Source organism: Trachemys scripta, chromosome 8 (genome assembly GCF_013100865.1).
Source record: "Trachemys scripta elegans isolate TJP31775 chromosome 8, CAS_Tse_1.0, whole genome shotgun sequence".
Taxonomy (NCBI): Eukaryota; Metazoa; Chordata; order Testudines; family Emydidae; genus Trachemys; species Trachemys scripta.
The window spans coordinates 29,172,599-29,189,707 of record NC_048305.1 but is presented as its reverse complement, the minus strand read 5'-3'; the positions used below and the strand labels follow the sequence as shown (position 1 = coordinate 29,189,707).

The 17,109-nt window shown below is 39.7% G+C and overlaps 1 protein-coding gene across 2 annotated transcripts in view; it reads left to right on the top strand.

Moving 5' to 3' along the window:
• The window catches only part of SLIT3 (slit guidance ligand 3), a 780,962-nt gene that overhangs the window by 540,320 nt on the left and 223,533 nt on the right, over positions 1 to 17,109 (top strand). For both annotated transcript variants that reach the window (XM_034778698.1, XM_034778699.1), the window contains 2 exons: positions 3,589 to 3,660; positions 13,475 to 13,546. In XM_034778698.1, coding sequence (XP_034634589.1) covers positions 3,589 to 3,660; positions 13,475 to 13,546 — 144 coding nt within the window. The remainder of the gene's footprint in view (positions 1 to 3,588; positions 3,661 to 13,474; positions 13,547 to 17,109) is intronic.

The window sequence follows — 17,109 nt, the reverse complement described above, 5'->3', positions numbered from 1 at the left end:
GCTTTAATTAAAACTCACTGGATGCTTAACTGCCACTGGATGTTCAGGTAGCAGCAGTATCCAAGAGAACTTATGCCATCTTCTCTTGGTTGCAACCTTTCATCTGTCATGGACCTCATTACAGTTATTCATGCCTCCACACATGGTTAACCACTGGAACTCAATTTATCTAGCTCAGAAGGAAGATTTCACCCTTCTAGTAGACAAATATATGATTGCATAGTCTAGGGATTTGAAAATTTATAGAAACATCACTAAGCCATCTCCTACTATTTTACTTGTGCTTCTCAGGTGCATTTTGGGCACAAGACTGAGGACTCCAGCCCCCAGAAAGGTGTGGCTATAACAATATAACTGCACTTCTTCCTGATGTTTAACGTTTACACCTTTCATCTTAGCAATAAACAGGTCACAAAGTTTCACAACCATCCAACTAATGTTGCAATATGACTGTTCCTCAAATTATTTTATGAATTGTGGGTTTGTTTGGTTTTCATTTTTCAACCAACTCTAAACATTATTCAGTAGTTTGTCTCAAAAGCTCTTACAGAGGGCAGTAAAGAAACTTAAATCATCTTCATATGCTATACAAGAAGCACAAGATATGCCTTCTTCCCTGCTGCAGAGATAGAAGCGATTTGCACTCCTACACAGCATCTGCGTGCAGTCACCCTCAAGAGCAGTGGTGGACAACCCACGTGGCCCGTCAGGGTAGTCTTCTGGCAGGCCGTGAGACAGTGTTTACATTAACCATCCGCAGGCATGGCCGCCCGCAACTCCTAGTGGCTGCAGTTTGCCGTTCCCGGCCAATGGAAGCTGTCTCGCAGCCTGCCAGCAGATTACCCTGACGGGCCATGTGTGGCCCACGGGTTGCAGGTTGCCCACCACTGCTCAAGAGTGTGTTTACCAGACTTTTCAAAAAGGAAATCATTTCTGTGTTGTCGTGGGCATAAGGAGATGAGACTTTGAGATGGTTAATGAGTTCTCTGCCTGGATGGAATCCTGATCAGTCTATTAAATTCCCAGCTAAAGAGCTGCAGTTCCACTCAGTGATTCTAGTGATATCCAAAACTATGGAAGTTTGTGCTCTGTGACCTAAACTGACTTACTAATGAAAGGTTAGGAAAGCGTGTATCCGCTCTTTCCTGATGTAAATCAAGCACTAGAGTGGAGTGAACTTACCACAAAGCAGCAGGCCATAGAAAGGAAACAAAAAGAAAAGCAAAATCTTAATTGAATCCTTGTGCCTCAATCAAGGCAGGAGGAGATTCAGCCTCGCTCTCTAAGCAACAGCACTGGAGCCTTGGCTCTAATGGAAAGGAAATAATGTGTCTAATTATCTTCTAATGCTGATCATACCACATCCGCAAGAGGTGGGTGAATGTCATCTCCCAGCATGCTATTTATGCAAGTTCAGGCACCATTAGTTATACCCAGATTAACCTCCTAAATTGGAGAAGGGTAGGAGGGACAAAATCTTTTGTCAATCAAAATGTGACATATACAGAAACAGGCTGCACTGAGATGTTTGATTCCAAAACTAAGGTTCCCCTTTCAGATGTTAGGGTTCTGATCTATCACATTGCTCTACTCCATTATAATGGGTTGAAAAATATTCCTGAATAGATGCCATACTATAAACACTGTGCCAAGAAATTTGGCGATTTCTGTGAAGGCTGCTATTTACATCTTACTGTCTAGACACAAAGTGCAGTCAATGTTAACTGATTTCCTAAACAGATTTCAGAGGGCATGAAAGGGGTTCTTCTTTAGCTATACTCACCACAGACTTGACTGTAGTGAGTGTAGCTAAAGAAAAACCGCAAAAATGAAACTCCAGTGGACAAAAGTGAAGCAAAACGCTATAGAAGGAAAAATTATTAGATCAATCACTTTGTTAAGAGCTTTGTGAGAAAATCTTATTCCTTGTAGATTCCTAAAGAGATGTTAGGATGCTGCTACTCAAATGAGGTTTACTGCATAAGCCCATCCACTGTTCTGAACATGTCTTCTAGCAGAAATGGAGTGACAATGGAAATGTAGTATGTGAAATACTACCTGTGTCTGATTGTACTAGCCTGAACAATCATGGAACAGTCAGTGTTGACATAAGCAGGTACCATTCCAAAGGAAGACAATGGGACAGTTTATATGTTTAAAGTTCTGCATGTACTAAGTACCTCAGAGAAGATGATTTGACATCATAGCCATGTTGGGACACCCAGCACAACATGTTCCTATCCTACCTGTAATAAAGGATGGACTAGGTCTTTAACATTTTCAGAACTCCTGTTGAAACAGTGAAAGCATGTTGTGACTAGATGCCCCAGCGCAGCTGTAATGGGAGTGTGACAGGGACCTTACTGAAACTTAATGCCTTGACCAGATTCTGTAGTGATTTATGGCCCCTTTACACCATGCTGGTGGCAGAATAAGGTCATAATCTAGGTTTAAATGCCCAGCAGAGTTCCCCTCGGATGAGGGGTGCAGTAGAATATACTCTGCTCATCCGCAACGGGCAAGAATGATCATTAAGAACCTTACATCAGTGGCACAATTTATTACTGCCCACCAGTTCTGAGTGGCCTAATGCTGGTCTTTAAAATCAGAGAAATGGCTGATCTATTCCCCCATACAAGCATACTCCGCTGCCAAACAGAGATCTGGCACAGGAAAGACTTATCTATTAACCCAGTACTCACAATTCTTAGGATGGTTATATACTCTAACCCTAAACAGGGCTAACACATTTTGTTTTGTTTATGAAGCTAAAATTCTTGCCCAGGCTGTCACAATCTTGCATCTTGATTACCACAACATCTTTTTCTCTAGCCTTGACAAATACAGTCTTGTCCTGCTCCTATCCATTCAGCATGCTACCTTATAGCTCATTTTCCTATCCCATTGCTTTGACCATGTCATCCCTCTCTTTGTAGCCCTCCACTGTGCCCCCTTTTCTACTGCATCAGACATAAACTACTTGTCTCCACTTTCATAGCCTTTCATGGCCTATTGCCATACTACCTATCATCTCAGTCTGGAAATATCGACTCCCGCCTCTGGTTAGCTAATGATACCAGCCGCAGTTCCCCACTCGTTAAATTTTCAAACAAGCATCTTTATGCTTTTTTCCATGCTGCCCCTCCTGCTTGGGAGGTGCTCCCCGTAAACATCCTCAAAGCCACCTAATTGTTAAATTCCTCCTTAAAACTCTCCTTTGCCATGATGCCTGCTAAAAGCTTTACAACACTTAGAGTACTGTTGCGCTGATAACATGGCCTATCATGCTGACCAATATTGTTCCATTGTTTTCTTGAATTCCCCCATCTGTCTGTGTCCGTCTGTTGTCCCTTATCTTAAACTGCAGTTGTAAGCTCTTTGGATCAGGAACCATCTTCTTGTTCTGTGTTTGTACAATGCCTATCACAATGTGATCATGGTGAGGATGCTAGGGTAATACAAATAAACAACAATAATAATGAAATAAGTAATAAAGTGCTTATAACACTGAAAAAAACCTACCTTTTTTCAACAAATTCCTATTTACAAGTAACCTGTCATTCCCCCCCTCCCCCTGTATCTTTACAGAGACATCAGCAAGAATCAAATATCTGACATTGCTCCTGATGCATTCCATGGCTTGAAATCTCTCACCTCGTTGTAAGTAGGGCTGAATGAGCTGTTTGGGGAGAATTTGAATGTAAAAAAAATAGAGTAAGTGGTAGCTGGTGATGCTTTGTTTCTGTGCACAGTCCTCAATTAGTGTGAAGAACCTAATCTTTTGTAAATGAGAAATTGATCCTGCAGACTTGAAGAGGGAACAGTTTGCACAACTCTAATAAGTTCCTTTATAGATGAGTACCCTGAAGGTTACTTATTTGTTTACTTCTCCAAAGCCATTGAATGAGTGTATTCTTTCTGTAACTGTGTTGTATGTGGTTATGTAGGCTTATTGCTTGCCTCATCTTGGTGTCCAAAAACACACCACAGCTCAAAGTCACTTTTCTGTGGTGCTTTTATAAAGATCTTGGGGAAAAAAGCTTTTCTACAGCAGCGCCCTCTTCCATTTTCTCAGCAGCATTCAGATTCTGTTTTCCTTTTTGCAAATTACATAATGAAAGACCTCAAACAATCAAGAAAATGTTCATATTTTTGACCTGTATGTACTATTTTATCAACAAGGTACATGGACTAAAATATTACTTACTACAGAAACAAAAGGGGGAAAACAGAATCTCAATAACTAATATTTTCTTTTTTGAAAATCAAAACTATTCACTGTCTCCAGTTTGAATATTGCTGTATTTTAGCCAGCTCACACCACTAGTTCTATTGAAGTTCTGTTTTAAAACACTGAAGCTTGTAATAGGAAAGACGGAGCAATACAAGGTCATTTACTGCATAAAGAAAATGAACCAAAGACAAAGTGTTGGGAAGAAGGCCTAATAGGAAGAGGAGTCTAAAGCTTTGGAAAGGCATTACCTGAGTTAATATGAAATATGGTTTTAAGACAATTTAGATTAATTTGAATTAGAGACCACTAGCGTAACCTTTACGGAGTTGGCTTAGACAGAGTTTATGCACTTTACAAATGCTGCCATCACTGCATTTTCTGGATGCCGAATAGCATTAGTAAATAACCTGTGTAACTTTTTGATCAATGCAAATACAGAAAGACTTATCAGCGTTAAAATTTTTATTAAAGTTAATGTTTAAAATTAAATATACACAAGTTAAGAGGGAAGGTACTGTGCATCTGGGGTCAGGCTGTACTAAGCCCTTCAGGCAGAATACCTAAAAGCTGGGCTTTATCCTGTCCTAAACACACCTGGTAGAATGCCAAAGATAGATACTGTTACCAGTATTTATTGAGTAACTTGTGGATTTGAGTATTCTGTTGCCAGTCAACCTGCTATGGATCTTGTCAAATCCCACAAAAGTGTTAGCAAATGATTCAGTGAAAAAAAGAGATGTTCACTGAATAATGTAATTTGGCACAGTACTAGACTAGCACTGCTCAACAGGCTTGTGCTCTAGGCAAACAGATAGAAGTGATTTTCAGTCAAGGCACCTCCAGTGCTAATGCCAGTAAAGGCATCCAAGTTTAGGTAGAATTGACACAAGCCCACAAGTTGGCCTCAGTGGCTGGGGTGGCACACTGGGGTACAGGAAGGAAGCCAGAATCAAAACCATGCTGGAATGCATCAATAACATTTTGACTTCCCCCAGAACCAGTAAGGGGGCTGAGTATTCTTTGGCTTGTCATCCAAAACTCTTTTTAAACTGAATGAGCCTCAATTGATTTAAAACTGTTCCAGACCAGTTCAGGTAAAGTATAGGTGAGGCCTAACGCAGAAGTAGTTCATCAAGGAGATAGGGATAGTTTTGGCCAGAAGCATCAAAAGGAGGATAAAAGGAGGGAAGTTGCCTATAGCAGGGTCTTTCCTCATCCAGTGTTGGACACTGCCTCTGCCTCAGTTTGCCTCCATCTATAGCCAAACTAACCACTACAGCTGGTGCTCTAATTGCTATCCCCTTGCAGGAACTGGATTATTTACACAAAAGTATTTAAATTCAAAACTAGAAATTCCTGGCCTTCTCCTGGAGACTCACTAGTCCATTATAAACTTCATGGGCTCTAAACTCTCTCTTAAGATTTTGCTCCTGCCATTCTCTGCAGGTCACTGCAGTCAGGCCTTTCCGTTTGGTTGGTAGGGAGTGCTAATTCCCTGGTACTCCCTACCCATGGGTCTCTTCTGGTTCCCTTGCAGGTACCTCCCTGCTGATGTATCTTCTCCTTATTCTTGTTTCTGTGCATCAGGTTCTAGCTCTCCCTGAGCTAGGAAGCTCTGCCAGGCCCACTCCAGAATCTGGGCATCTTTAGAAAGATTTCCCTCAGGTCTTTCCTTGCATCTGGTCTTCTTCCATGATGAAGCTGGCTCCCTCTTATAAGAAGCCCTACCCTTAGGCTATTAATATCTGATGCATGGTCACCTGAGCCAGACATCAGCCCAGGCTCATCAACTGGGAGGCAGATAACTAGGCATAAGCGGGGCTGAAGACAGCTCCCCTTAAAGGGCCAGTCCCCATTCTATGGCACTACCAAATGGAGCAGAACAAGAGGGAACAAGGTAGAATTCACTTTTTTTTTTTAAGTGGTCCATTATTTTTGGAGCCCTGATGGCCCAGTGACATTATTCAGCTCCATTTTCTGAATGGTCGCTTTGTCTACAGTGCGTTGTCTTAGCTGAGTAATTTTTCTTATCTTTATATTGAATGTGATTAGGTTGTTATCTGATAAGAATGTTTGCCAACATTGAGATTAAATCTGCATATGGTACAGCTGGTCTTGTAGTTTTCAGAGTTAAAACCATGATAAAGGAAGGAGACATACTAATGCAGAAATGAAAGTAGGCAACTTTGTGCCCATTAAAAAATAAACACTGTTTGAATTCTTTTCCTTTTCTTCCACAGCCCCCATTGTCTGCTCCTTCTTAACTGACTGCACTTGTGGTGCTCCCTGTTCCCAGGAGAGTGAAAGTGCCTATCTGCAAAGCTGCCAAGAATGTTTTTCTAACAACTGACCAGTGGATGCCCCTTATATAATAGCTTACCCAATCCAAACTCTCCTGTAATTAGTTGAGTGGTACGAGGCCTCAGTGGTGAGGCAGGGTACTCTGCCCACCATAGTTACAGTAGAATAGAAGAAAACAGGTGTGCAGTAGTTTCTAAACATTGTGATGCTAATTACAGCAGCAGATGCACACACTATACAAAATCCAATCTCTTAAACGTGACTAGTGGCCCATGCCCTACAGGGTCACCAGACTTTTTCTTAAAAAAATAAAATATCTTTTTCAAACAAGAAATCTCTTAGTGCTCAGACTCAAACTGATTATAACATCCCAGCTCCTTAGAACAGCACTTCCTGTCTTGGCAGTGATTTCTTTTGCACAAACCAAGAGGGAGAAGAGCTTATCCAGTATAAGGCCCCAAGCTCCTTCCATTGCCAGCGTGTCCTGTAAAAAGGAAATTAAGTAGCTGGTTTCTCCTAACCCATGTGTTCAGCAGAAGTTTGCTCTCCAGCCATGTCTGGAATCAGACTTTGTAGTAAGGATGTTTTTCTTCTTGAAAGAAAATCCAGGGAATACACAGAAAAGGGGGAGCTCCGGCCCCTCCCTTTTGAGTTAGTTATTAGAGCCCAGAATCAGGGAGAATAAATCTAGTTTGATAAAGAGCATTGACTTTACCCTGAAGTGCCTCCATTCTTTCCCTTGACACTTTGTTCTGCCACATAACGTTGCTCTCAGTCTTTAGTCTGTCGGTCACTGATTGTCCATGCTTCTGGGTAGTTTATGGAGTTGTTTTTGTTACAGTGGTGAATCCTCCTGTCAGTCTTCAAGCTATGAAGCTTTCTGCTACAATAGTTGTAGCAGAGTTCAGAGTTCCCTTGGAGTTTCCAGAAACTTATTTGCTGCACTTTAAAAAAATGCTCACCAAAACAAACACATCTCGGCAGGCTCTTTTCATGTGTTTGGGTGGATGTTTGGTGTAAATTCAACCATGATCCTATTTTGGAACTACACTGAACACATAAGAGGATCAAACCAAAGTGCACATTGATTTAGAGAAGTGAAGGTCTGCAGTCATCAAGTGTGGAGATAGAGGTACTCTGAAGACCTGGTTTAATTCCCATTCTCTGTAACCTTCAGCAAGTCACTTAGTCTCTCTGTGTCTTAGGCCATGTCTACACTAGCATTTATGTCAGCAAAACTTTTGTTGCACAGGGGTGTGAAAAGACATCCCCCTGAGCAACATAAATTTTGCCAGCATCAGTGTTCACGTGCACAGTGCTATGTTGGTGGGAGACGCTTTCTGCCGACCTAGCTACCACCGCTCATTGAGTTAGATTTATTATGTTGATGGGAGAGCTCTCGCCCGTCAGCATAATGTGGCTACACTACGATCTTACAGTGGCATCTTACAGCTGTATCGTTACACGTTTGCCACTGTAAGCTTGTAAGTGTAGACATGGCCTTAGTTTCCCATCTGTGCAATGGGAATAAAAGCATGTCCCTGTGTAACGGGGTGTTGGGAGGATAAATACATTAGACATTGTGAGGTGCCCAGATACTACAGTACTGGGGTCCATATAAGTCTTTAAGATGCATAGAAGTAAATGCAAAGTCCTTAACCTAAGGATAAATAAGCAACACAGATACAAAAAGAAGTGGTAACAATGCAGCTGCTATGTTCATGTTCGAAGGCTTGTTATTCTCTTGCCTCCATAATACTATCCTAATATTACTTTTTGTGTGTGAGATAATGTTGTTGTAGGGAAGACGTGGAAGCAGAAAAGATTGACTGGAAGGGGCTCCACTGTCTCAGTGTTAAGCAAACATTTGAAAACCGCTAGGTTTTATATTAGATTTACAACCTGCATAACTAGAGTATTATTTTGCCTTTATTAGGTAACTGTTAATAAAATACAAGTTTCATACACAAGGCTGGAAATTGTGGATAAGTTTAGAACATTTTCCTGTTTCTACTCTGTTTCAGCTGTCACATGGACTTTCTGAAGTAAATTATTTTTGGTTCATCCAGTGAAACATCTGGCTTGACTATCAGAGAGGGGATTGGATGAGGGATTAGTGTCTGTTTATTGTACATAGTACCAAAGATACAAGAGGATTCTGGGAGCCAGTAGACTTTCTGCACATTTAATTCGGCTGTACCAGAGTTCTAAGACCTTATCCAGACAGTCTGGGGACATTTTGTATGATGCAGCAAAGCAGCCTAAGCCCTTCAGTTGTGAAGGAGTAGATTTCAGAACTGTGTAAGATGAGAAATCCTTCCCCATCTGAATTAGGCTCACAAGTGATTTATCAGTTTAGATCAGCTGGCATACAGACTATTCTTACTGTTTGGCATGTCATTCATATTTTGCATCATCACATGCCGTGCGATGATGTATCTAGTGTCATCCTGGGCTAAAACACTATCTATTTAATAAATGTTGAATCTATTTTAGAGTAACAAATTGCAGCCAGTATTTTTACCTTGATTTATTTGGCCTAATTGTTATGCAGAAATATGAAATACCGTACCAAAAAAGCGCAAGTTTTTTCCTAAAATATCAGAAATTTAATGCTGCTATTACCCACAATCCTTGCTGCTGTTTTGAGAGCTCTTATTCCTGTTGAACCTATGCCATTGTCCTCATAATTTTGGAAACATAATTCTTCATAGCAAGAATCATTTTCACAGTCTGAAAGGTAGTTAAAAGTCTTTTGAGGGCTGAAAAAGCTATTGCACAAAGTCATGATTTGACACTTCACTAAGAATGTTATAACCAAGCCAAAATAAAGGAACTGTTAGCTGGAAAACATATGGTACAGCGTAAAGGATTCACATTGGGCTTTTATACCCAGCAAGTTCTGGGTCAACTTTCAGGAGAAAAGCTTTATGTTCTGGAACTCTGACTCAACTGAGCAAGTTGCAACTAGGTTTGTGGGAATGCATGCAGAAGTGTCAGAGAATAGAGAGAAATCTGCACCCATTATTTCAGGTACTTGAAAAGCAGACAACTAAAGCTCGGTGCTTATGGAAGGCCTATACTATATTATGCTGATCATGTGATCCCAAATTCCTTAATCTCGTGATTGTTAAAGGGGTTCAGAACTTCTAGAGATTGTAGTAAAGGCATTAGTGTCCTCCTGGTCCAAGTTCCTGCCAGTGCAGGGTTGTTTCATGTTTAATATTTTCTAGGGTTCTGTACAGTATATTCTAATGCTGGGTGTGAAGTGCTGCTTCAACCACTTACATTAGGTGATTAGTCCAGAAGCTGAGACACCAAACTGTGGAGAGAACTTTCCTTATTTCTATCTAATTATTTTATCTAATCTATCAATATTTGCTCAGAGTGTCAGCAACTGTGGTATTTTGGCACCAGTTTGAGTGAAATTTACCCACAAAATATCATGTTCTGCTAAACGTTTCTTCAAGTTTAAGGCATCTCTTGGCACACACATAAGAATGGCCATACTGAGCAGACCAAAGGTCCATCCAGCCCAGTATACCGTCTACTGACAGTGACCAATGCCAGGTGTCCCAGAGGAAGTGAACCTAACAGGCAATGATCAAGTGATCTCTCTCCTGCCATCCATCTCCACCCTCTGACAAACAGAGGCTAGGGACACCATTCCTTTCCCATCTTAGCTAATGGCCATTAATGGACTTAACCTCCATGAATTTATCTAGTTCTCTTTTAAACCCTGTTATGGTCCTAGCCTTCACAACCTCCTCAGGCAAGGAGTTTCTCTGATTGAGTGTGCGCTGTGTGAAGAAGAACTTCCTTTTATTCGTTTTAAACCTGCTGCCCATTAATTTCATTTGGTGGCCCCTAGTTCTTATATTATGGGAACAAATAAATAACACCTTTAATGTAAGAGCATAAAAGTGTGTGACCAAACAATATGAAACAGACGAGCATGGTACATTTGAAGGCATTTCTGACCTCTTTCATTAGGTTTTTCGTTTGCTTGTTGTCTTTCTTGCTATGAAGAACTAACAAGATAAGCTACTTTATTTGGAATAGTGAAGGAACAACAAGGTTCACTTTCTGTAATGCATCATTTGTTAAATATAATAAAGGGGAAAGAATGTGTAAAAAATTACTCCTTTTTTCAGTTCTCTGAATCCAAGCAATTAGTTAGATCAGTAAAATAAATTGGCCTGTTTCTAGGAGCACTTTTAATTTCCATGAACAGCTGAATATAACTGTGGGGCTTTTATTTTATCGTTTTTAGTGAAGAATCTCCTCATCAGTTTAACAGGGTGATTCTCCCAAGCTTCTGCTCTAATGTTTGCATTGCAGCTGGCAGTTTGGGTTTTTCATGCACTGTTCTTACCAATGTTTGGAAGGTTGATGACAGTCAGGAAATTGCTGCTAGCTGAAATCCACCTAATCTGCCCGGTGCCTTACAGAATTGCAGCATGTGGGTCGCAGCCATGCTGAAAGCATTTAGCTGTGAACTGGCAGGCTGATGACTCTACTTGCTCTTAAGAATGCATCAACTGTATGTATGCCACAACAACTCGCTAACATTAGGAAGCTACCTGCAGTATTGTGAAAAGTTTGCTTGACTCAAATAGATAGCAAACGATTCTTCAGTATTAATTATTCTGGCATTAGAAGAAACAGCCTTGTTTAGAAGTACCAGGGATGAGCAGAATACAATTTATGCACTGGGCACTCTTGCACATAGGATTGTGTGTTTGTTTTCATGGCTCTCATCTACATCCAGATTGGTATCTGTCTTGAACAGAGACCACCACTGTGGGTATGTATAGTTGGAAGAGAGGGAAGGGAGCAGCAGGGAAGAGGAGAGGAAGCAGTCTTGCAGTCCCTTTTAACTCTCTTTTCACTCATTTTTAAATTTCAAATCAAGAGCTTAGAGATCAGAGTACTGCAGGTATAATTCAACCAGAAATTGTCTTCCTCCTCCTGCCGCAAGGGGAGATAGTACCTGTAAATCTCTTCCTTTACCTGGCACTAAATGACAAATATAAATCCCTACAAAGCCATCCTTTCATTCTTCCAAATAGCCTGTGGAGGAAATGAAGCATTAATGAGACTCAGAGGGGGAAAAATAAGGGTAGAAGTGTCTTTGTTTATTCACTAATTGTGTGATAGAGTCATTTCCTGTATTTACTTTTTTTTTATTGTGTATTTTACTTGGTATGACTATAATTTTAATGCAAAATATCTTGGGTGTGATTTTCAGGTGTTGAGGGATGCAATAATGTATACATTTATGTGCCAAATTTGCACACACAACTAGAAAACTGCGTACATTAAAAGCAGAAATGACTAATGTTCAAGCTAGGGAAGCAAATGCGCATGCATTTTACAGCTTTTATTTCTGTAGGTAAACCTCCAAAAATAGGCCCCTTGTTGCGAAAGACATCTTTGAGAGTATGTGGAATCATTGAAATGATCAGCTGGGTCTTCCTGCATACTTTCTGGTGTGTTTTTCTGTCTTAAATGCTGGTATTCCAGAAACACTGTAGTGTGTGTGCGTTTGTACAGGAGAGGCGGGAAGATGAAAGGTTGGGGATATGGTAATGGAGCGTGAGATTGGCCAGTATGGAGATGCATCTCCCGTAAGTAACTACTAGCAGCAGTACTTTCAGGCATGCCATTGACAGTATATCAAAGGCAAAATATCTTTGGAGTGTGGACCTGACAACAGCCAGGCAGACGTGGGCATTTGAACATTTGCCTGTCTCAAACTTAATCAAAGCAGCTCCTGCGTAAATGTTTCCAGGCTCTCAATTAGAAACAATAAATGGAAATGTGGGATGTAGGAAAATCAGATGCATTGTCATGTGCTTCTTCTGCGTTTCTCTGTTGCTGCATGGGAAGGTTTGACTTCCACTGTGACATGGTGGGCAGACAATGACATTAGCTAATTTGGCTCAGTGTAGCATTGAACATTAATATGAATTACAAATGGGTGCCTGAGCTCTCATACTGACTTTTGTTTAGTCAGTTATTTGTTCCAATGTTAATGTGCCACACACGTGCAGGCCCCATTAGACTTGGAAATGTTTATTTTCTTTTTATGGCTTCTAAAAATCTAAAGTTTTGTTTTAATATGTTGGCCATTGATCAGTGATGGTGATTTTCACTGCTTTCCACAGCTGTATGTTTGGCTTGGGTTGAGGGAAACCCTTTGCAACTTTTCTGATATTACTGTAGTATTAGTGCATATTGAACATCGTCGAGGCACCTGGCATTTTCAGTGAACCAGCTTATACAAAATAACTCCCATCTATGCTCCCAAATCTTTTCTCAGTTTCATAAGTGAATCATTTTTGTTGTTGTGAAATATTCATATATCCTTATTTTCCCCTCTTGGGCTCCATTGCATTTACTGGGTCAGGCTGAGATTGCAACTGGTGGGGGCAGAATACCTCCTAAAATGCTGCTTGTGTGACATTCTGTGCCCAATTCAGGTGTCATAAGACGTTCAGACCTTGTCCAGACAGGGTCCTTTAAAATGTACACATCCCTGGTTCGTATTTCAAGATTGTTAGAAATTAACAGTGCAACATCACCATGCTGAATTCTATACTTTTTTCATCATCAACAGCGGGTCTTAATGGTTAAAACATTTCATACAGGGAGGAAGGAAAAAAGACAGGCTGAAAAATAGTGAAATACAGTTTTTGGAAAATGTCCAGTTTCTGCATTAAAGACGTTTTTCAGCACCAGACAAAGTCTGAATCATAACAACTCATTTAATACCATGTGCCCTCCTGAAAAGAAAATGAGATCAGTAGTTAAATGAAATGGCTACAGATCGTGGTCATGGTGCATGAGATCAATAAAAATGATAATTCAGAGAGGGATGAGCGGATAGTAAGCTGGACTGTTACTTACTATTCTTTTGTTTCCCGTATCTTTCAGAGTGCTCTATGGAAATAAGATCACTGAGATTCCCAAAGGCCTTTTCGATGGACTTGTCTCTCTGCAGTTGCTGTGAGTATGATTTCTTCTTTTACTATTATTCAGCCTAACCAGATTTTTAGTTTTTTCAGCTTCTAGTTTTAACTTCAGAAAATCCCTTATTGGCCCATCACCTTATGCACTGAAAACTCATTGAGACACTTCACTGACTAGGATAGCAATGGGGTGAAGAAGAGAAAAGGTGAGTGTGATTTTTCAGCTCGGTAACTGTATCAGGCAGCTGATACAGTAGATTAAGTTTGCGAGAGGAAGAGGAAGAACACATTAATTCTAAGAGGGGAAGTATCTTGTTGGTGAATGAAAAAACTCAAGATCTGAAAGTTACCACCAAGTGCCAGTAAGATGATGCCAGTTTATAATTTTTATACTACTTTTCATATTTTCTATTTATTTGTAACATATGTAGGTGAATGTGTAGATCCTCGCTGACAATCATGTTGCAGATAGCCTGCGCTCATAAGCAAAATAGTAATATTTAAGGATATTGCAATTACCTGCAGTGTCTAGTTCCATATCTTTATTATTTTTATTACATTGGTTGTGGATCCATTTGAATGCAAATGGTCTGTCCCGTGCCATTAGTATATTTACATAGTCAAGTAGTTTAAAATGCAGATTTGGTTTACACTAAAACAATGTCATGATCTAAGGAAAGATCTACTCTGGATTATAAATATATTCATTTTTCATTAACTCACTGGGGAAAAATAGAGATGGAACAGAATTAAAATCCCAGATCCAAGCCTTCTCCACTTTGTGGGAACAAAATTTAGCACCTTGAACCTATCTCGAGAGAGAGAAATCAGCCACCATTTCAGCCATCCAGTAGAGGGGGCAAAAGTTAAATTGATTTAAACTGTATTTCCGGAGCTCGGGTTTGCATCTCTGAAGATGTGCTTAGACGAAGAAATAGATGAAGTTGATCCATATAGATTAGCATCGCATAAAACACATACAGGGAATGCAATGGAAAATAGGGAAATCAAGTATTTCTAGGTGGAATACAACAAAATTAGTCAAAAGACTTCTTATTTATAAAGTCTCAGTCTGTCTCAACATACACTGAGTTGAAAATCCAAATAATAACTATTATTATTTATAGTACTGTATTACTCAGAGGCCTCAAGCTGTGTCATCACTCCATTGCACTAGAGGCTGTACAAAGACAGAGATAGATTTGGATTATAAACTTTTTGGTACAGACAAAAAGCTAAAATGAGTTAAAATATTTGTAATTTTGCTATAAGCGATAATCCACAGGGGATTACTCTCCTCTCACTTCATGTGTGTAATTTAGTCAATAAGTTTTTCAGTTGCAAACCTGAATCACCTTTCTCTGGAAAGAGACAAGATGAGAAAGAGCACACGAGGTAGATTTATTATAAGTCTTCAGGAGAGAATTCTGCAAACTGTTCCTCTACTTCAGGCAATCAGTTACCTCCCGTTGCCCTTTGCACACTCCTTTCCTGTTAGCCTGCACTATTCACAGCAAGTCCTCTATATCTTAAATTACTTTTGGTCCCAGAATGTGCACTAGGTATGGAATAAATATGCAGGCTTTTTTTGTTTTGTTATGCATGAGGACAGTAGATCCTGAAGTATTCTGAAACTTGGGTGCAGTAACAATTGTTACAAGAGGCACATTAGTTATTGTAGTTCTCTAACAGCAGCATACAGTTCAGCGAAGGAACTTCAAGCAAAAAGAGCCTTTAACTCCAATAATCCTCAATCTAGTTATGGGTGTGTGTGTGTTTGTTTGTTTTTGTTATGTTGGAAGAAAGTATATGAAGAATTCAGCTTGGTCAAAATCTGTTCACACGGTGCCTTTTACAGCTGTGAATTTAAAAGGACGCTATGTCATTGGATTCAAAGCTGGACACGTTACAGATGGGTTCCTTCTCAGTAGCAAAAAAAAAGATCACTTAACATATGGCTATCTAAGTGTCCTGTAAAAATGTGTCTGTAGAACCTCTGAATGAAACATAAAGATAGGTTTACTTACTGCACTTATATTTATATAATAGTCCTTCTGTGTATGTAACACCGTATTTTATGTTACTTCTTTAAACCCGAATATTGTAACACTACTACTGAGATTAGCTAAAGTGACACTTTTTTGTTAAAGTGACAAAATCCATGTAATGGGAAATAGTTCAAAGATACTGTTGTTAAACCATTTGAGCCGCATCAAGATGAGAAGATCTAAATGGATAAATCTTAAAAGATTGTCCGAGTTAGGGCATTCATGGATAATGTTACTTTGGGGGCTTTTAAATGACTTTTTGAAGGTATTTGGAATGTAAAGTAGCTGTTGGCAGAGATCAAGTTGAATGATCATACTTAAATGCAAACAAATGTCTGCACATTTTTCTGACTGTGGCTTTGAAGCAGCTATTACAGATTTGTTTGTTATATTTTAATGGATCCCTAAAACATAAATGGCATGGATTGGTTTTAGACCTGCTGTTGAACAGTTGGAAAACTGCCCTCTGATTAGATCTAATTTAGCATTCAGTGAGCTCTAGATTGGATTTCTTCTTATTAGTCTGGAGACACACTGATAAAAATGCTCTGATTAGAATACATTGGTAGCCAATGTAATTTTCTAAGCTTGAACTGGACCATTTTTGAAAATGTATCGGTACATTGTAAAGCAGTGTATGCTGTTAGGAAGGGAGGGTGAGCATGGGTCCTTCTCAGAGCTCTCAGGTTTTGGTTTAGGAGGAAAATCTCATAAATTGCACAGCAAATGCTACTCAGTTGTTTGCTCTCAATTATGCTATTCTTTTAAGCCCCACAAAAACTTTTCTATCCTTGTGTTTTGTATATAAAGTAATAAAGTAGGGCCACATGCGACCTCTCTTAATTAGGAAGAATAGTATCTTAATTCTGCAAGTAGTTCTACTAAAATCAGTGGCCTACTTTTACAGCAAGGTGCTTCTCAGCTTCAGTATGGATGGTAGAATCCGACCCATAATACTCCTCTACCCCAATATAATGCTGTCCTCGGGAGCCAAAAAATCTTACCGCATTATAGGTGAAACCGCATTATATCGAATTTGCTTTGATCCTCCGGAGTGCGCAGCTCTACCCCCCCCCCCCCCCGGAGCACTGCTTTACCACATTATATCCAAATTCGTATTATATCGGGTCGCGTTATATTGGGGTAGAGGTGTTAACAATCCTGTCAGTCCCTTGAATGTGGGAAAGATCATAATTTTAGTCTACTTTTAGACCACCTAGAGTGGTGGTTAGTGGTGGTTAGAATTCTGTGGGTGAGGCATATATACTATAGGCAGTAAGGCATAGTTAGACAGTATCCATCTTTTCATTTTAAATTTAACTTTATTACCCTCCTGAATTAATTTAAAATTTGGAGGATAAATGTAATTTCTTAAGTCTGTGCCATGATTAATTTACTGATTGGCTGACCTAACGTATAGTTATAAATAACCCTATAATTGGATTTCAATTAGAATGCTGCTCTCCCAGATTTTACTGTTCCATAAATACACAAGTGAAACCAGCAATATCCATGGAATCCAGTTGCAATACAGATTCTAGTATCCTAATGA